We start from the raw sequence: 22,102 nt of genomic DNA on the forward strand, positions 1-22,102 counted from the left end.
TAGCCAGTTTTGCTGTATGTATATCACTAAACTAAATCATAGCTGTGAACATTACTATATGCTGAGTCCTGTGAGTTCTGCTTAAAAAAATCACTCAATTTGAGGGGGCCTTGAGAACCCCTGCAAACCAACACTCTCCCTTTCAAGTTGGAGAACCCTTGAATTTCATTTTAAACTCTTGCCTCTTTCCACTCTACATTTTCTCCCTGGAAAGTCACATTCACCAGTCTAGTTTTAACTATCACATTTACTCTGTTACCTCCAATCCTAAACACCAAACCAATTACAACTGCTTATAGGACATCTTCATTTGAAGTGCATAGGTATGTCAAACTCAAAAGGTTCAAAAATAAGCTAATTATAGCTCCACAACTGCTTTCCTTTACTGTGCTTTCCAATTTATTCCTCTGTTTCCTATTAAGTTAGAAATCACCAAATACCTGGACACTAAACTCAATAGCATTCAAATCCCCTCATAATCTGTTACCAGCCTGGTCTTGTATTCTCATCTACCACAATTTGCCATGCACTTTAATTTGCATTCACACGAGGTTACTTGCTCATCCTTAAACAGATTACTGTCTCTTTGCACTTGCTTGTTATCTTGTGAGTTACCCGCCTTCTCTCTCTGTTTGGGTAAATGCCTACTTATCAATTCAACACCTCAGTTCCCAGCAAAACAAACAACTCTCTCCTCTGACTTAATTTAGTTCATATATCTAACATAGTACTAATTTTATTGTATTGTAATTATTTTTACATTTCCCCTTATTTAAGGTCCTTGAAGCTGACCTCATGAAGCTTATAGTCTGATGGGAGAGAGAACCAACAAACAAATACATATGTATGTCTGTATGTATATGCATGTACACACACAGAGAGAGACACACAGAAAGGGTGAGAGAAGTGGAAGAGTGCACTAGAGCAAAAAGGCAGGGTGAGGGCAGGGTAAGACAATACAGAGTAATGGGGCTGCTGTGTTTAAAAGAGTCACCAAAGAAGGCCTTTCTGAGGTAGGGAGAAGCCTTAATGAAGAGAGGTGAGATGAATGTCAGGAGGAAAAGCATTCCAGCTGAAGAAAGAGTAAATGTAAAGGCTTTAAGGAGAGCTTGGTATAACAAGAAATACCAGGTTGAACATGGAGTAAATGATCCCTAAGAACTCTGTCCATCTGAAATACCTGAGTCTATGAGAAATAAAATACGTTGGATGATGCTTTTTGAATTCTAAAGTACTGCTATGTACCAGAAACTCAAGGGCAAAAATTACTTAAGTGTTCAAAATGAAGTCAATAACATTTCGAAAAGCAAAATATTTCCTTTTGTTGACATTAACATTTTGTTGATAAAAACTAACTTCTAAATCTATACATTTTTCACTGTCTTATACTCACTCCCATAACTCTTACAGCAGAACAACATTGATTTAAGTACTAGAAATATGTTTAATTCATTCAGGTGAAATTTGATAATAAAAATTATTAAAACTCACTCACTTGTGTATGGATAGATGAAACAGCAACAACTTCAACATTAAAAACACCCTTGTGATTATCTACCCATTTCATGCCAGGTAGAGGAACCTATAAGGTATAAAATACAATGATCACAGATGCTTAAGGTGATTATGAACTCTGAAAACAGATTTAAAAATTACAATATCTCAGTGATAAAAAATACTGTGAAATGTACTTTTAAGCATTGTAAGTTATGTAAAACTTGTTTTATTCTTATTACAAAATCAATGTTTCCTACACAAGAATTAAAAGGCTCAAAGAGCAAAAAGCAGAAAACACACTCAAAATTCTATCTTCCCAGAGACATATCCCTTTATATCATTCCAAATCTTCCTCTATGCAAATATATTTTTATACACACCCTTACACAGGTGATGTCTAAGATATTATTTTGCAACCTGTTTTATACACATTCCATTGATATCATTTCAACAGTTTATAATATTCTATATTCTTTATTTTAAACACTCCTGTTATATTTTAAATGGGCTTTAAAATATTCACAAGCCAAGAAAGTTTGTTTTAAAAATGAAAAAACATTATTTTTTGCTAGGAATTAATTAAAATTATACGACAATGTCTTTTTTTAAAAGAGAGTATTTCAGTTCTCTCCATTTGCTGATAAGTACTGCTAAATAAAAAAAACCACCCAGAACATGATACATAAAATAAACATAAAGACTGAAAGGTGCACAGAAGAACGCAGACAGGCTAGGGACTTCGGGATGTGAGGAACTATCAGGCAGTGTTTCCTGGGTTTTATTTTTGACTCATATATCCTGGACTAGGTGCTAGAGCCAGAAACAGCACAAATGCCAAAGGAGCTGACAAATACTGCTCCAAGAAAAGCTGCTCTCTCTAGTCAAAGCCAGTAATTGCCCTACTTGGGTAAAAACAAACTGCGGTCCCACCCCCCTCCGTGGGCTGCAGGGAGCCTACTCTCCACCCCCAGCTGGCTGTAAAGAGGTACTCAATCCCCTGAATCCCCCCACACATGGGCCGGTATCAGAGAAGACAGAGGTAGGGGGTAATCCCAGGCCGGTGGTCCCCCCAACAACTGTGGTGTCAGCGGAGACCAAAAGGAAAGCAGTAGCAAGGAGCTCCCTCCCCTCACAGCAGAGGCGTCTGCAGAGGCCTAGAGGGGAGCCTGGAATCCCTCCTCCGCCCAATAAGAAGTCCCCACCCCAACACACTGCAGCGTGAGGAATGTGGACCTTTCCCTGGCAACAATCTCTACCCCCACCGCTAAAAGACAGACATAAATAAGATCTAGAGTGTTAATATCCAAAACATTCATGAAACAATTTAAAAAATCACACAGCATACCAAGAACCAGGAAAATCTCAGCTTAAATGAGAAGACAATAGATACGAATACTAAGATGGCACAGGTGTTGGACAGACTTGACAGAACTTTAAAGCAGCCGTCATTTTAAAAAACTTCAATAAGCAATTATGAATATCTATGAAACAAATGCAAAAATAGAAAGCCTCAGCAAAAATAAAAAAGGGATTTCTTTTCCATGGTTTCATATTTTTATGCATAGAACAGAAAACCAAATAAAGTTAGTTTCCTGTAAAATAACAAATAAGTAGAAAATGCAATGTCTCTACTGAAGCAAATATAAGTTTAGAAACATTTTGGGGAAAAGAGGTAATTAATTGAAACTACTCAAAGCAAGAAACAGTACTAAATCTTTGAACCCAAAATATTGTTTCAATTATTTTTAAAAAATAGGGTACACAAGAAAAATGTGAACACATACTTCTTTCAACACAGTGGTTTTCAAAGTTTGAACTAAGAATCAGAACATAAACATCACCTGCGCGCTCGTTAGAAATGTAAATAATTTACCACAACCAAGATTTACTGCATCAGAAACTGGGGGTGGGGGTGGGGCCAAAGGTTCAACAACTGGGTTACAGCAGAACTCTCTAGGTGACTCTATGCTTGCTGAATGAAGGAAAGGCTGCTGTGTAGTCTAACAAGCAGCACAGCACGGTAAAAGGAATGGCGTAATAGTAGCAAACACTACTTTAATACTTTTTATGTGCCTGGCATCACTCTAAATGTTCTGCATATCATTAAATCATTTAATCATCAACATAATGCTTCATTATAACCATTAATTATTCTCCTCAATTTACAGATAAGAAAATTCAGGCACAGACAGTGTCTTAGTCAGCTTGGGCATCCCATATGCTGGGTGGCTTAACCAACAGAAATTTATTTTCTCAGTCTAGAGACTGAAAGTCCAAGATCGAGGCACCAACATGGTCAGTGTCTGGTGAGAACCTCTTCCTAGCTTGCAGATGGCCACCTTCTCACTTTGTCCTCACAAGAGAGACAGCAAGATCTTTGGTGTCTCTTACATCTAATTCTATCATGAGGCTCAACTCTCATAACCTCATCTGGGCTTACTTCCCTCCCAAAAGCATAATCTCCAAATACTATCACATGTGGCGGTTAGTTCAACAAACGAATTTGTGGGGTGGTGGACACAATTCAGTCCATAGCTGACAGGTGAGAAACTTACCCAAGGTCGCACACCTGAAAGTGGTGGAGACAAGAGTAAAACCCTGGAAATTACGCTACACTGCCTTTCAAAGTATATGAGGTTAAAAACAACGAAAACTTTCACAATCCCACACCCCTTCAAGAACTAACTTTGCTAAATTAACTACTTTCTACACAATTACTGATGTATACCTATATACTAAGTTTGGTGTCATAATATTGTTTGTTTTTATGTTTTATTATAAATATACTATTGGGATATTTAAATCTATATCATCCCTCTTACTACTACTGCACCATTCATTGTATGGACGTACAAAAATTTAATTGAATATTAAACTCTTGGTCAATACCCAGGTAATTTCCATGTTTTATCTTTTGCTAATACCAATAATTTTGTAATTTTTTTTCTATTTAATTCATACAACAAATAGTTACTGAAGTCTCTACCAAGTTTTTCTAAGTTCTGGGGTTTCATGGTAAACCTAAGGTCTGCTCTCAAGCAGCTTACCAATCATGTAGCAGGGAGAGAAAAAGAAGTAAATAATTTCAGATGGTGATAGTATTAAGCAAATAAAATTTGATTAAAATGATAGAGTATATCAGTAGTGTGGAGGAGGGAAGGGTAGAAAATTCAAGGAGTGAGGAGAGAACTTTTCTGAGGAGGTTCTCTTATATGCACAATTCAGATAATGAGAAGAATCCAGCCCTGTAAGGAACAGGAAGACAAATGAGATAAGTAAAAGGCCTAGAGGCAGGAAAAAGTTTGCAAGAAGCTCTAACTAGAGATAAGTCTGAGATTATGGTAAACGATGATGGTGGGGAAGTGGACAAGCCCTCATATCATTCAGAGACTTGTAGGTCATAGGGGAAAAATATAGATTGCATTTTAAAAACAACAGAAGGCCAGAGGAATATTTTATTTAGATAACACACACACACACACACACACACACACACACAAAACCCCACTAAATCTTGGTAATATAATGCTGAATGGAAAAAGCAAGACCTAGAGGATTATACAGAGAATAATAATATTGTTAAGTTCATAAAATAAGCAAAGTAACAAATGTATTCTTTAGTCACACATACATCTCAATTAAAAAGTTGTTTAATGAAACTAGTTAAAATAATGTGAATACACTTAATGTCATAGAACTAACTGTACACTTTACAATGGTAAATTTTATGTTATGTATATTTACCGTAAGTTTTTAAAAAAAGAAAGCTAGTTTTGTATAGTTAGAGGGAAAAAAAGAGTATGGAATGGGAAAAATAAATGATGTAAGTTTTTGACACTGTTCTAGCTCTTGATTGCATGGTGGATGCATGAGAGTTTATTATATTACACAAAATAACAATAAATTGAAAAGTGTAATTATCCATATATAGATGTAACCACTGTTAAGTTTAAAAATATCCTATACGCTGATCCTTGTATACCTATGCAACTATCTCTGTAGGATAAATACTTAAGAGGTATAATTCATGAGATAAAGGGTACGTGTAACTTTTTACTGGGACATATTTCAGGCAAAAACAATCAAACAAAACTATTTTAAGATCCAAGTGACTTGTTGAGTGCTGAATGCCATAATCTACAGGAGAAGATTCTGGTGACAGGCTGCCATGCTGGTCCATACGTCAATCTTCCAGGAATTTTGTGAGCATGAATCTGCATCCTGAAGCCCAACAAACACTAAACTGAGGTAAATTCACCCAAATACCATCACTCTGTTGAGGTATACTAGTGACCAAGGTTTGTCTCCCACCATAACATTTTAAAAGTTGTTTAACAAGAATGAATCTTAATTTTGGGCATTTTATGATCGAGGTATCTGTGGACTATCCTGGCAAAGACATCACTAAGCATTTTAATTTACCAAATAACTGGCAAAAATGGAGGAGCAGAGATGCAGATTTAGGATTCATCAGCTAACAGCAGGAGCAAAGAGCATTTTCATTTTTGTGTAAGTTATACACCACAAAACTTTGGGAGTACTGTTCACGTGAACTGCAGCCAGTGTTCCTGCCTAAGAACAGTGCTTACATGCAGTTAACACGTTATCAGAAGGTCTCTGACCTTCTGAATCAAACAAAGCTCAACCTCAGCCAGGAAAGTAAATAGAAAACTGCATTAAGCAATGACCCATAAAAATTGAATGTTTAAACACTTTATCTTTCATATATTTTAAATTAAATACTAACACTAACAATATTTACTCTTCTTTAAATATAACAATAAAGCTAAGAATACATACTGTTCTTTTAATAGAATAATTAAAATATGCAAAAGCTTAAGTACTTAATCAGGTGGTTTAGCTCACATCAATCAGCCATACTATCTGTCTATAGTCAAATCCAAATCACCACCATATTCTTTATTTAGGAGCACACACAAAATAGCTAGGAATAAACCACTGGCCTCCCTTTAGAAAGCTAACCTTGCATTTGCATTTGCAAATATTTCCTTTTGAAATATAATGCTACCTCTGGCAGAAGACTAACTTATTTTACTAAAAAAAAATGTGTGCTTAGAAAACTAAATGATAGATTTTGGAAGGAGGAGGATCATATTTTTAATTTAATAAATATTTACTTATTCATTCATTTAATAAATATTTATTGACTGCCTACTATGAGAAAGTAGTATTTTAAGTACTTGCACAAGAAAGACAAAGTTCCTACCCTCATAGAGTTTATATTCTATAGGCAATAAAGAGATAAACAAAAAACCTAACCTATAAAGTTAGTGATAAGTACTGAGGATAAAGCAAAGTAACAGGATAAAAAGTGGTGGAGGCTGCTACTTAAAACAGTTAACAGACAACCTCTCCAAAGAGGTGGCATTTAAGTGGCTATCTGAATGAAACGAAGGAGTAGGCCTTGCGATAAAGCACTGCCAGCAGAGCAAAGTGCAAAGGGCCTGAGATGGGAATGGAATGCTCTCTTCATGTTTGAAGAGGAGCAAAGGTACTGTGCTACATGACTAGACCAGAGTGAGATAATAGTGAGAAATGAGGTCAAAGAAGTAGTATTATATTGCTTCTTTTTGAAGAAATAAAATAAATAAAACAATACTAATTTATTTGTGAATACTTTCTGAGTTCTATTCTGAAAATAAATGTTACCGGGACAACATTCACAATACACATTTCAGACTAACGTTGAAGTGGCATTGGTAATCGCCATGTAATAGTTTCCTCAAAGGGCACTTTGGTTTCTGGACAATGGCTATGGATTCTTGAGTGGTATCCTTCCAATGTTTTTGTTTAAGTCACATAATCATCATTAAAACTACTAATGTCTCTTAAAATAAAGTAGCATGTTTATAGTTACCTTATTTTCACATAAATGATCATCAATTACAAAAACATTCTAAAAACTTAACTTAAAACTGTTCTTCTGTCTACAGGCTTTTAGTAGTTAAATATTACCTACTAAAAGAAAAATTTATTTATTTAAAGACGAATCTATGTAACAATACAAAAAATCTCCAAATTTATCTTTTCTTTAAGTTTATATTTCATGTATTACTTTAAATTTAAAATGAATACAGAGATCCAAGATGGCTGAGGAATAAGTGGAAGCTACACTAACCTCCTCCCAGGACCAAACTGGAATTAAAACTAAATTGTAGAGAAATCATCCTGAATAACCAATGAACACCAGCTGGAGAGAAGCCTTATAACCACAGACAGAAGAAATCACTTCACCACAAAGTGACTGGTATGGAATATGAAGGAGACACAAGAGGGCTGGCTGGGCTCCTACAGGCTGCAGCTAACGTTCCAGAGGGATATTTCAGTGGCCAAGGGGTTCCCTCGGAGAAGCGTGGGGTCGAAACTCCAAGCTAGGTGCCCTAGCCTACAGAACCAGAGCCAGAGAAGAACCCAGATAACATCCGACTGTGAAAAGCAGCAGGGTTTCTGTCTGCTGGGGAGAGAGATGGCTGGAGATACAAAGAGCCTCTTAAAGGGCCAATGCACAACATTTCATTATCAGCCACTTACCCTGGGATCTGGTAGAGGAAAGGCAGAGTGAACTAGAGACACCTGAGGAGAGACTGGGGCTGATGGCTCTGGGAAGAGAACTGAAGGAACAGCCACCAGGACCCCTGTGCTGGGTCATTCCCCACACTGCAGGAGCTGTATTTCTCAGGCAGAGCACTCCTCCTCTGAATGGCATCAGCCTGAGGGGAAGCAATAACCCGTCCACAGGTTTTACTCTGCCCTACTCTGTGGTTCTTAAGCCAGGCTGCTGATTACAGCTTGATTTGATAAGTAACTGATCGGTTTAAAGACTGATTAACAACTAAGGTGGAAAATACAAAGCAGCAGCCAAAATGGGAAGACAAAGAAACAGACCCCAAATGAAAGAACAAGAGAATTCTCCTGAAGAGCTAGATGAAATGAAGGGAAGCAATTTATCAGATAGTTTAGAGTAATGACTATAATGATACTCAAGAGCATGAAAAAAGACAGAAACCATAAAAGAAATGAGTCAGAAATAAAGAATACAAAATCTGAAAGAAATAATACATTGGAGACTTCCGGTCAAGATGGCAGCACAGGCAGACATGGGGCTACTCTTTGCACAACCACATCAAAATTACAACTAAAATAAAGAACAACCATTACTCAGAACCACCAGAAATCAAGTTGAATGGAAATCTGACAACTACAAAATTAAAGAAACCACATCCATCCAGACTGGTAGGAGGGGCACAGACATTCAAGGGCTGGACCCCGACCCACGTGTGGTGGATAAAAATTCGGGAAAGATATCTTGGGAGCAAGAAGTCCCAGCCCCACACCAGGCCCCCAGGCCAGGGTTCCAGTGCCAGGAAGATAAGTCCCCACAACTTCTGGTTACAAAAACCAGCAGGGATTGATAAACAAACAACAAGTGCTGGCGAAGATGTGGAGAAAAGGGAAACCTTTTGCACTGTTGGTGGGAATGCAGACTGGTGTGTGCATTGTGGAAAGCAGTATGGAGATACCTTAAAAAATTAAAAATGGATCTGCCTTTTGACCCAGCGATCCCACTTCTGGAATATATCTGAAGGAACCCAAAACACTACTTTGAAAGAACATAAGCACCCCTCTGTTCTTTGCAGCATTATTTACAACTGCCAAGATAAGGAAGCAGCCCAAGTGTCCATCAGTAGATGAGTGAATAAAACAACTATTGGACATTTACACAGTGGAATACTACTTGGTCATAAGAAAAGAAGAAAATTTTAGCCTTTATAACAGTATTGATGAAGAAAATTAAGCTAAGTGAAATAAGCCAGTTGAGAGAGACAAATATATGATTTCACTTATATGTAGAATCTAATGAACAAGCTGAACTAACAGGCAAAACATAGACTCAGAGAGCAGATGACAGCTAGTGGGGTGGGGGGAACTTAGGGAGTAGAGGGATTAAGCAAAATGGAAAAAGGACTCATGCCATGGACAGCAGTGTGGTGATTGCTGGGGAGAGGCAGGTATAAAGGGACTAAATGGTAATAGAAAAAAATACTATAAAGATTGATTTAAAATTTTTAAAAGTAAAATGAATATACCTATATTTTTAAAAACAGTGTAATAGCTTCTAAGTAGTCTATAATTTTAATTATGAGAAAATAATATTATCCCTTCATTATCAACATACAGACAGAATTGCAAGGTCTTGTTTGAGAAAACACCTTTGTAATAAAAAACCCATTTCATTCAGTCTGGGGGAATTCCACATGAGAGTTACTGACCTCAGGAGATAGTACAGAATAAGCCTGTGGTGGTTTCTCCAGTGAGACTGGTAGGCAAAACTGCCCAGTCTTTAATCGTCCATTCTGAAGCATTGGTATCCACTTTTAAATGAAAAGAAAACAATATTCACTTAAATATGTTTGTTACAAAAGTAATTACTTGGAAAATCTGTTTTAAGAACTTGATATAAGCTACATTTATCTCACATTCTCAAACACCAAAGGTATTTAATTGTGTAATTATGAGCCTTCCTAATTCCTCCAAAGTTTCTTAATAATATTTTATTAAGGATAACCCGTAAGATATTATAAGTACTAACTAACTATGCAGTATTTAAATTTATAGAAGGTCCTTATTAACCAAGGGAAAGTTGGTAGTAGAAAAAGGTTACAAAGTATATCATTTTTAAATTGGAGTAATAGTGTCAATGTAAATAAGAAAAAATAAAAGAAATGCTGAAAAGAAAATTTTAAAGTATAAACATAAATTTATTTTCTTGCATTTAGGAAAATTCATGTCACAAACTGCAAGAGACAAAAAATTAATCAAATGTTGACATTTCTCTTTGGGGTGGAGGAATGATTTTTCTGACAAAACTGTAATAACATATAATGATGTCCTTCACTTTAGTTTTACTTTTGCAATTCAATCATAACGATTTTCAAACAACACTCAGGGTTTTATGCCCTGACGAGTGTGGCTCAGTTGGTTAGGCATCCTCCTGCAGAGCGAGGTGTCACCTGTTCAATTCTCGGCCGGGGCGCATCCCCAGATTGTGGGTTTAGTCCCCAGTCAAGGTGCGTACAGGAGGCAACCAATCAATGTTTCTCTTTCACAATGTTGTTTCTCTCCCTCTCTTTCTCCCTCCCTTCCCCTCTCTCTAAAAATGATAAACAAATAAATACACTCAAGGGTTAATTGCTTTTAATTATAATAAAAATATATTTAATAGCCAAGGGTCTTTTTAAATCACTTCACATTCAAAGTATTCTTTTCTGAAGAACCCTTTAAACCATCATATTTATATTGTACTGTTGGGTAAACACATAATAATCAGGACCAACACCTAAGTGTTTAGACATGTTAGTTGATTAATCACATTAATGAGCATTTTCTTGTTACAGTGACTCTTTTTAACCAATGTGGGAAATCAGATAAGAAATATACTAACTATATCTTATATATTGTACTCATTTTTAAGATCAAAGAGCTAACTATTTAACAAAAATATACTTACTGTATATCCAACGGGAGTTTCAAGAGGTGTATTTTGTTTTTGTTGACAACTAACATGATAAAAAGTAAAAAGCAAGTGATGATGGTCAGTTAAAGTAGCAGGCAGTTTAACTTTGATTTCTTCATGAAAATCAGGAGACCTTCATACAAAGAGAAAAACAGATCAATAGTCAATAAATTGTTCAAAATAACCACTGCATTTGTATATTTGAATAATTTAAAATTAATTTTAGGACTCATGCTTAATTTTTCTTCTAGTCCAAATATTTTTATTTATTTTCAAATAAGTAACTAACTCTTACTTCCAGATGAGGGAGCTGTCACTGTTTCTGAAATTTCTCCTCTAATTTTTATTAATTGGCAGAGTAATCCTATTATTTGAAAATTAATTAATAATTACCACCTTAATGCTGAAATTGTCATTAGATTGGAAACAATAAAAGAGGAGACTAGGGCTTTCTATATTTGTAAATCAATTCTGATATACATCACATAAAAATAATATAAAATTTTCATAAGTATATTTTAAAACCATACAAAAATCATTTTTTCTGTTACAGGAGTACAGAGTCTTCAATTTAAAGACTAATTTATACTATCCTTTTGTAAAAAAGAAAAAAAGGGATCTTTAGACAACTTAGTATCAAGTTGGGCTCTCTATGAAATGTCTTGCATCAATTATCCCATTGCTAAAGAAATGATGGTACCAAAACGTGAACTACTGACTAATAGCTCAAAGAAAAGAAGAAAAAAAAAATCAAGGAACAACAACAAATTACATTTGTCCTACATTTTAGAAGTGCTTCCAGCCACTATAAGAATACAACAATTATCATATCTGATCAAACCAATGGAATTTTCATCTCAATATTCATTGAGTTTTTATAGGAAAGCATGTCTGCTATTTATGATACAGACTTAAAAAGGATAGAGCTTTAGCATCCCAATTTTCCATGTTCAGTTTGTATCTCTCAGTTATCTTCAATGAAAATGCATCCAAACCATATAGCTCCTACTAACTTTAAAGTGAAGGCTGTCCCACGAAAAACCAATTCGGTTTTTTTTTTTCTCTGATGCTAATAGGTCAAATATCCTTCTCAAATAAGCCTCAAAAATGCTAACAGGTGTAGATCTGATGACAGGAATAGTAAGTAGAATGAGGCTTTTAATACTCACTAGAAAGATAGGTAATGCTAGTCATCTGAGAATTTGATGACTTTGGTGAATAAAAGATGCTATACATCTTGTTACTGATCTCACTAATCATCACTGAATTATGAGAAAGTTGAATTTACTAGCAATGTTAGATGGTACTGTTATTTTAATTCTACGAATGCTAAGAGCAACAAAAATAGCCACAAATGAAGGTACTTTTATAAATTACTACTTTCTTTATCAATATCTTTCCTTATATTCAGTGTTTTAGTTCATGTCTATCTTCAAATTATATTATGTGAAGACTTTTATGAAAAATTAAACATCTACCAGTTAGTTATTCATCAGCAAGTAAATTGCCCACCTTTAGGTTAAGAATTGTATTACTTTTGTGGCTGTTTTAAAAATGAACATAAAAAATAATAATTACCCTAAAAATATAAATAACTTGTAGAAATATAAATAAGACACATATATAGCAACAGTATGCTATAAAACAGGGGTTGGCAAACTATGGCCCACAGACCAATCCAGTCAACCGTCTGGTATTATATAAACTACAAACTAAGAATGGTTTTTATATTTTTAAATGGTTGAAAACACAGAAAGAATAATATTTCACTTTAAATATTACATGAAATTCAAATTTCAGTGTTCATAACAAAATTTTATGGGAAGACAGCCATGCCCATTCATTTGCAATTTTACTTACTGTCAATGGCTGCCTTCGTATTACAACAGCAGTGCTGAGTGGTCACATCAGAGACCTTGTGGCCCACCGGGCCTAAATATGTACTGTTTGGCCCTTCGTGAAAAAAAGTTTGCTAACCCCTGGTATAGAGCATATAAGGTTAAATGCTTCAACAACACAGTTTAATAAATTACTTAGTTTTAGATCAGGGAATTGTAGTTAGGAAGAGATATATAACATGGGCCTTGAAGAATAAGTAAAAGTTCAGTTAAGGAGAGATAATCAGTATTAATTAAAGATCCAAGAAAGACCCAGAAACAGACAGCACAGAATATGTTTGGAGATGAGGCAGAAAGAAAATCATCAAGACACAAAAGATGAGTGAATATTAGAGAAAAGAAAACAGGAGGGCAAGGATGCCTTAAACTTTGAGTCAGAGGACTGAAAAATTGGTAGTACTATTAATAAAAAAGAACAGACAAGAGATAGGGTCTGGAAGAGGGCCAGAGATAAATACATGGACATTGAGAAGGCAGCAGGGAACCCAAAACATATGCCCAACAGGCCACTGAAAATACCTGTTTGTACCTCAGAATGAAGGTTATGACTAAAAATAAAAGTTGTGAGCAATCCACATAAAGGTAAAAGTAGTAGCATTTTCATTGAATATAACTCTGAGAAATACATATAAAATTATTTAGGAAGAGAGTATTATAGAAAAAGAGGGTTAAGGAAAAAACCTTAGTGTTTTGTGTGTAATGCCTATACTTAAAAGAAAAAGAAAAATTAGAATGAATAACTACTATACAAGAAAAGTGTTCAAATCATAAAGGTGAGAAAGAAGAAAATTTTAAAGTCAAGGAAAAACCATGCCACACAAGAGCACTGCAGAAAGACTTTTGTTTTTTAAAGAATAAAAAACAAGCTTCTTTTTAACAATAAGAGATGGAGCTAATGAAACAGAAGGGATAACCGATGAAATCATATTGTGGAGAAGGTGGGTAAAATTGTTTGGCAGCAGAAGTGAAAAGATTCACATTGAGCAGGGTGTGAGCCATTACTGCTTTGAAATGGAAGGAAAGGCAGATCAGTACAAAGATAATTTGAGGTGAAGAGCAAAGAAGGTGATGGATCTCATGTGGGATGGGCTCAAGTAGGTGCTAGAGGAAGGAGGTAAAAACTTAAATTAGCGCTTACAAAATTAGAGATAGGGTTTAAAAAGTGATGACAAAATGATTACCAAAGAGTAATCTCTGAGAGCCAAAAGAAGATAAAATAAAATAAATTACCATAGCCCCATCATATGATAAAATAATCTGTGATAGTCTTGATTGGTATAATTTTGTGCTTTTTCTCCAATAGCATTCAAAATTAAAAAAGAAAGAACAAAAGTAGAAATTAAAGGTTATCCAAAGTTAATGATTTCTCAAAGAAGTAAAATGGAAAGACATTAAACCAAAGGATTATCTGATGTTGAAAATACCACCAATTTAACTGACTAATGAGTTCAAGCTTAGTAAAGAGTTAGGTAAAGCTGCCAAGTGTTAGGGGAATGTAATAGGGAAAGACCAAAGGACCAGAGGCCACAAAGATAATAATAATAATCTAATAAAAATGAAAGGATCAGAGAATTTGATTAAAAAGATGTTTTGTGTATAAAGTCTTATATTTGAGATGTCTATGGAAAATGTGGATCTACATGTTGAAAATTATAACTTTGATGTCAGATGTCTTGAATTTGCACATTCAGTGCAGCAAAGCATTTGGTAAACACACTAACGTGAGTGCTAACAATGCCACTGAGAAGTGAGTAACTTTGAAAGAAATATTTGAATTCAGTACCTGTTATGATATACTACGGCTGTATAGGCTTCCTTTGAAAATTCTGAACAGCTAGATTTACCAAAGATTACCTGTAACAAATAACAGCATGTTGAAACTTTGTTGTAATAAATGCTGGATGTTTCATATCTATGTAAGAATTTGTCTGATTTAATAACTATTTGAGAACAATGGGCAAAAATCAGCCCAGTGAAGAACAATGTGCCTACTGACGTTCATTAATTATAATTAGTTCAATTGCTTAATTCTAAATTTATAGACCCATCTGACATTCAAACATTCAAAAACTTTCTATCCATTATATTCATATCTATTGGTCAATAAGGTACATTTCTTTCTTTTTTAAGAAGGTGAAGATTTCATTTTAAAATTTGGATGTAGCACATTATTTGGAATTTATATAAGAAATATGGTCCTAGAATGGTGGCATATATCTACTATACAAATTGGTGACTTCTCCACTAATATAGCAGTTATGCTGAAAGTCAAATATATATTATTTATAAATGATCTTTAAAAATCCTATTTTAGGTATCCTTTGCTTCCAGTACTCCCTGCAAGCTACTCTATAATGGAGGAGCAATATTTTATATTTTCACACATGTGTTTAAAAAAATCCACCACATTAAAAACATACAGTACATACTACTTTGGGAGAAGGTTTAGCAGTAAAATACTATAGTCTTATAAATCTGCCTCTTGAATTCTAACAGCAAGCGGTAGATAATTAGGGCAGCTGATTAGAACAATGGCCTAATAATGTCATGGTCAAAGCTGTGATTCCTGTGCGAGACAGTTAGGCTTGCAATGTTATCTAGCCATAAATTAAACTCTCATGTCTGGCCAGCCATCTCTACATATGCATGAATAAGTACAGTAGACATGTTATCACACTTCCATCAACACAACTGGTAAAACAACTCAAAGTTTATTCCTATACAAAGAAATTAACTAGCACCATCCCAAAATAAAAAGAACATATTAACAGGTATTTTGTCCCTTTTTGCAGTATCTCAAGCAGGTCCTTTTACTTTAAGGGTATGGAAAATTTAATAATTATGACTCTCCTAGATAACTCTAATTTTATCAATTTGCTAAGAATACTTTATTATGTTTTCATAAAATGTTTTTCCAGTGCCAGAATTAAAGTTTATCATATTGATATTATATGATCAAAAAATTACCTTAGTCCTTATTTAAAAAAAAATAAGCAAGCAAAACGTGTCTGTTTATATACGCTTTCAAACCAACCACTCACATAAACATAAAAGTACTATATTTTCACATGGCCAATAATACACAAATAGAGGAATGCAGTAGTTTGTTCCCCCCCCCCCGAGAAGATATCATTTTTCACAAAGTAACTCATTTATTTTTATAACACGATTGATATACAGTGCAAAGTGTTCCTTTTTTAACCATTTGGCATGTAATTTTAATCATTCACCAATATGAACTAAGCATCAATTATATGCCAAGCACTAAGATAGGTATTGAGATATATATATGAGAGAAGCATGGTCCCTGCCCTCAAGGAGCTCACAGTCTAGTACACATGATGAAGAAATAAATATATAATCATAAAGTGATAAGGCCTATAAAAGAAGTGAGAAGATGCCATGGTAGCACCAAAAGAGAGAGCAGTCTAACTGCCAATGTGGCTGGATGCAGATAGGGCTTTGTAGAGGAGGCCATATAGATGCTAAGACAAGGAAGAGTTTGTTAGGCAAACAATAAAACAGAATATTTTACATATATTACATTTGTCATAAACTCACATTTATATGGCAACTCACATATAAGATAACAAAGCATCTATTTTTTAAATCCAGTATCTTTTCATCACCTATAATAATGCATTCACTCTTTCAGGAGAAATAAAGAGCTAGAAAAGAGTATGAAATGATAATTCAAACCTCAATAATAAATTATACATTTATTCAACAAATATTCATTCAACACGTATTATATGCAAGGATCTGAAATAGCTGCCATAGAATACAAAGATGAATAATTTGTGCTTGTTGTTTTTAAGATCTAAAAATGCTGATGAAATTCAGGTAATAGGGAAGAAGAAAATACACAGCTTTCCTGGTTAGGAAGTCAGAATTTGATTCAAATGACTGACACAGAAGGCTATAATAAAACTATTAACAATGCACCAATTCTAAGCTCATATGCATTCCACTAGGGTTGTCAGAAGTCGAACATCTATAGTGACAATTGTGCTCCTACTTATTAACTTCAGGTTGAACCAAAAATCTACTTTCATGGAACTTGTGTGTTTAGTATCCCATAAATACTAAATCATAATTTGGACGGTCAAGAATCTTCCCAGTCTGGCATCTATCTATTATTTTTGACTCATCTTCAATTGCTCTGCCTCACTGGCAACTCACCACTGTACCTCTCGAGAAGGACTTTCTCCAGCTTGAATTGCTTTCCTTCCGCCACTCTCTAGACCTGTTACCATTAACATTTTCACCAACTTTAAAGCATTCTCTCCTACCATTGAACACCCATGTCTTTGAATCCCTGTACAAATCTTCTGTAAGTAGCACATACCTTGGTTCTCAATATTGGCTGCAAAATGTAATCCCTAGGGGAGATTGTTAAATACTAATACCTGCCTGATTCCCATACCCAGAGATTATAATTTAATTGAAATGAGATTCAGTCTGGGCACTGACATTTTTTAAAGCTCCCAGGGTGAGTGTAATATGCAGCCAATGTTGAAAGCTATTGCCACAGTTTGTCAACAAAGATGAGAAGAACCACACATATTAGAATCACCTGGAGAACATTTTCAAATGATACCACAACCCATTACTTTCTACCTCCCTTGCCTGGTCTTTCATTCTAAAGAAGGAAAATCAGAATCACAGATGCCCAGACAGAAGAAAGCTACCTGTGCTTTGTTGTTACAGTACACTAGGTAATTCTGATCTGACCGCCTTTTGAAAGTCACATTTTAAAAAGTTTTATGTACTTGTTTCATATCCTCTAGAGTACAAGTCTTATTCATCTTTGTATCTCTGGGAGTGCCTTGCATATACCAAATCCTCAATAAATAAGACTTCAAGTAAATTTATTACTATATGTATGAGAAGTAATGCAGTTAGAAATTTGGTTTATAAGATCACATTAATTTCCAGTTTAGAGCTGCCAACCAAGTAATACCCCAAAAAATGTCTATATGAACAATATACAGAGAATAGGAAAAGTAAAGAACATTTCTTACCGGCATGGCATTACTCGGATCCTCCCCATACATAAACTGGACTTTCACAGTTATATTTCTGGCAGAACCTTGACGATTGGCAAAATTGAGACTCTGAGGGTATATGTAGAGAAGATTTCTGCGAAGGCAATAGTATACACGGTAGTGAATACATATCTAAAAACACTATTATTACATTACAAGAGATAGATGAACAAGTACTGAATTATTAATATTTGCTAGCTACTATGCTAAGGATATTCACATATAATCATTCAAACAGCAGTCAAATATAATACAATTTTGCAAATGAGTTGAGGCACAGAAAAGTTAAGTAATTTTTCACACACAACCAACTAAGTGGAAGAGCTGAAATCAATACAGGTCAGTCAGACTTCTAAACACATGTTCTTTCCTCTACAAGAGGCTTTTGGGAAATAAATGAGTATGGACTGAAACATTATTAGGAAGTTAAAAGACAGTTTTAATATTATCTTATTTCCTCCATGTATATATAAATAGGATGACATTTATAAATACAGCTTTTATATAAATGTGATCAGGTATTTAAGAGGTATACTATTACAAATTATTGTTCAAGAACATGTACAGTATGACAATTTGGTAAGTATAACAATATGATAAATATAATAGTATGAGACAATCACATATTACTCTGCATTTGACTTCATGTCCAGTTTATAATCTTGCATCTTACACAACTTTAATAGTCCCTGCTACCAAAACAGAGAAGAAATAATTCAAAAAAATATTTTAACACAGAGGAGAAATAATTCACCAGAAGAAAGAGCTAAAAGAAAAAAAGTTACTCTACCTGAAGACTAGTGTTGACAGCTGATGAACAAAACTTTGAAAGTAGTAAAACCCTGCTAATAAACTGCTAGGGCAACAAAAATAGGTCTACATTTTCTGGAAGGCAGTAGGGCAATATAGAAGCTTTAAATGAACATACCTCTTGATCCAATAAACCCACCTTTAGTCTAAGGAGAAAAATACATACATGTACAAATGGGTGTCTAAAAGAAATTCACTATAACACTTTCTATAATAGCACATAATTACAAATAATTATAAAGGAATATAATGCTCATCAGTACTGGATTAGTTAATTAATATATTAATAAGAAGGAGTAGTATGGAGCCCCCAAAATGACAATGTACAGTATATTCATTCATGTAGGAGATATCCAGCATGTTGGATTTAAAAAAAAAGGTTCCAGAGCAGGATATATAGTGGCATTACCCTACTTTAAAAAATTTGGAGTGGGTGGGGAAGAAATTAGTAAAATAATTATTTCTGAAATATTTATAGTGGTTAAAAGTGATGGCTCTAGTTTCTTTTTTATAATCATCTGAATTTTTTTACAGTGAGACTATATGATCTTTATAATTAGAAAAAGCAATAAAGTAGTTTCCTTGGTAGGAGGATGGGGGTATATGACAAACATACAATCTGAAAACCACTAAAGAAAATGGAGAGGAATCATTTGTATTTCAAATAGTCAAAAGTACAAAAGACAAATATGGAAAGGTTATGACTGGTCAGCTTCCTAATAAAAGAACTAAAGATCAAAGATGACTATGACCAATTAACCACTGAAGTCATCAAAAAATTTTGTATAGGAAAGCCCTGGCTGCTGTGGCTCAATGGCTTGAGCATCAGCCTGCGAACCAAGTGTCGCTGGTTCGATTCCCAGTCAGGGCACATGACTAGGTTGCACATCAGGTCCCCAGTTGGGGGTGCATGAGAGGCAACCACACAGTGATGTTAGTCTCCCTCTCTTTCTCCTTTTCCCTCTCTCTAAAAATAAACAAATAAACAAACAAGTAAATAAATTTTTTTTTTAAAGTGACATAAATACATTCTAGCTCCCCCTCCTCTCTTGGGCCAAACAAATATATATTGTTCCCAAACCTTTAGAAAAAATTTTTTTTTCTTTTGTATAGGAAAGACATACTTATTAAAAAAAAGAATATAAAATGCCTGATTAGTATTTTTATACTGATCACATGTTGAAATAATTGATATCCTGGATTAAACAAAGTATACTATTAAAATTAATTTCACTTGTTGCTTTTTAGTTTTTTTACATATATGACTCACTATATTTCCACTGGACAATGCTGTTCTGAACAAAGATAGAAAACAGTAGCTAATGAATTATTCTGGCATTATTCTTTAGTTAATACATAAACTTTTTTTTTATAAATGTGTTTTTCTCAGTTACTTTCAGAATCTTTCTATCAAATATATTAATTTAAAAACAAATGGTCACAGGTAAAAAGGGGAAAATTAAAAGGATACTATATTCAAAGACCCAAAGTGCCTTGTGTTTGATTTGGAAGTTTTACCTCCAAAGATTGCACAACTTGTGGGAGGAAACAGGACTTTGCTTTGCTTGGAATTCAAACAAGGCTTCTGAATGTCCTAAATTTCTATGTTGCTAAAAATTTTGTATATTAGTTCTTAGAAATTAGAAGTCCTTAGATTAAGAGTCTAATTTTGCTTAATTTCTTACTTTCTTTGGCATATAAAATTTTAAATTTTATAACATTACTGGTTATATTTGATCAGGGCTCTATTTAAATAGGTACAAGTTCAAACAAAGATTAGATTCTGCTTTTAATAATGTGTACTCGGACAGGAAGCACTGATAGGTAAATATAAAACCATTTATAAAATTACTACTTTCATCACATTTCCCATGTTGACACTCTTCCATGACTTGTAATTAGGCAAATTATTTAATTATATTCAATAACATGTCAGACTATTATTAAAAATTATTCAAATATTTCTACCCAGAGAAAATATACTGTAAACCAAGAATATGTGACCTTGTCTCCAATCTATCTGGTAGTGTTACAAGTGAGCAATTGTATAAATTGTGCAAAAAATGTTAATATTCTAGTACAATAACCCAAATGGAAGAAAATTCCTTCATACAACCTCTCTTTGGTATTAATGTCCAATTACTTGCACGCAATGGAAGGAGCTACTTTTCAAATTTCTTTCTCTAAAAAGAATCTCCTACATCAAAAAGGGGTAAATATCTACCATATGTAAAATATATGCTTGGAAAACTCCCATGTTATGAGTTTATCATTCTCTTATTAGTTCAACAAATACTTATCATTTCTCCAAGTAAGGCATTGTACTAAAGTGCTGTAAAAGATATAAATTAAAAACAGATATAGATCTTGCCAATAAATAGCTTATAGTACAATAGACACGAGAATTTGGCTTATCAACAAGGAAGTGGATAAAACGTCAGGGTCAATAGTTTGAAGCCAGAAAAGTAGACAGTTTAGTTAGGAGAAGTTTCGAAATATGTCCTTCATGAGCAATGATGATAGAACACTAACTTCTTCCTTTAAAAGAGGGAGAAAATGCAAATTTCTTTGCAAGCTCAACATATGCATTTATAATTCCATAACATGCATCGCTGGTTAAGGGCAAAATGCAAACATAGTATAAGGAAAAAAATTTTTTTTGATTAATGGGAATATTTGTATATTTTTATTTACTTTCATTCTTCATTTCTCTTAACAGAAATATTTACATGGTTCTGTATTGGACACTTAGAAAAAATATACACAGACTAAACAAAAGGCATAATTTCTTGTACTACACTAAGGTCCAAGAAAACAAAACTCAGAAAATCTATGTTTTAGCAAACTTTCCCAACTTATGTCATCTTGAGATTAGATAATATTCACCAATAAAATATTACAGTATGTACATAAATGAATTGTTTCTAATTAGCAAAAAAAAAGGCTAATATATAATCCTCTGGAATGTTTACTAAATACCGGGTAGTGTTCTAAGTGCTTTAAGAGTATTAATTTTTAATCTTTATACAACCCAATAAAGTAGGTATTTACTTCACCTGACAGACAAAAAAAAAAGATACAGAAAAGCTGAGTACTTAAATCAAGAATCACACAGCTGAAGAAGAGCAGTGCATTCCAATTCAGCCAGTCTCTTGCCATAATCATACTCTACCACAGTACGAAATACCTCTACTGTAAATATTATAAATCCAAAGCCCCTAATTCTAATTCAACAAAATAAAAGGTCTCTATTTTATACCTGGAAAAAGCATTTCTAAGAGTAGGTATTTAGAAATGGTTCATTTTGTAAGTGA

The 22,102-nt window shown here is 34.1% G+C and overlaps 1 protein-coding gene across 1 annotated transcript in view; it reads right to left on the reverse strand.

Annotated features, from left to right (window-relative positions):
• DOCK7 (dedicator of cytokinesis 7) overlaps positions 1 to 22,102 on the reverse strand; it is a 192,186-nt gene that overhangs the window by 77,979 nt on the left and 92,105 nt on the right. Inside the window, exons 15-19 of the mRNA XM_090269555.1 lie at positions 17,955 to 18,072; positions 14,714 to 14,784; positions 11,027 to 11,165; positions 9,789 to 9,890; positions 1,496 to 1,582 (exon numbers count right to left, since the gene is read on the reverse strand). Coding sequence (XP_090125681.1) covers positions 1,496 to 1,582; positions 9,789 to 9,890; positions 11,027 to 11,165; positions 14,714 to 14,784; positions 17,955 to 18,072 — 517 coding nt within the window. The remainder of the gene's footprint in view (positions 1 to 1,495; positions 1,583 to 9,788; positions 9,891 to 11,026; positions 11,166 to 14,713; positions 14,785 to 17,954; positions 18,073 to 22,102) is intronic.

The sequence above is a fragment of the Furipterus horrens genome, unplaced genomic scaffold (genome assembly GCF_987537825.1).
Source record: "Furipterus horrens unplaced genomic scaffold, mFurHor1.1.pri manual_scaffold_3, whole genome shotgun sequence".
Taxonomy (NCBI): Eukaryota; Metazoa; Chordata; class Mammalia; order Chiroptera; family Furipteridae; genus Furipterus; species Furipterus horrens.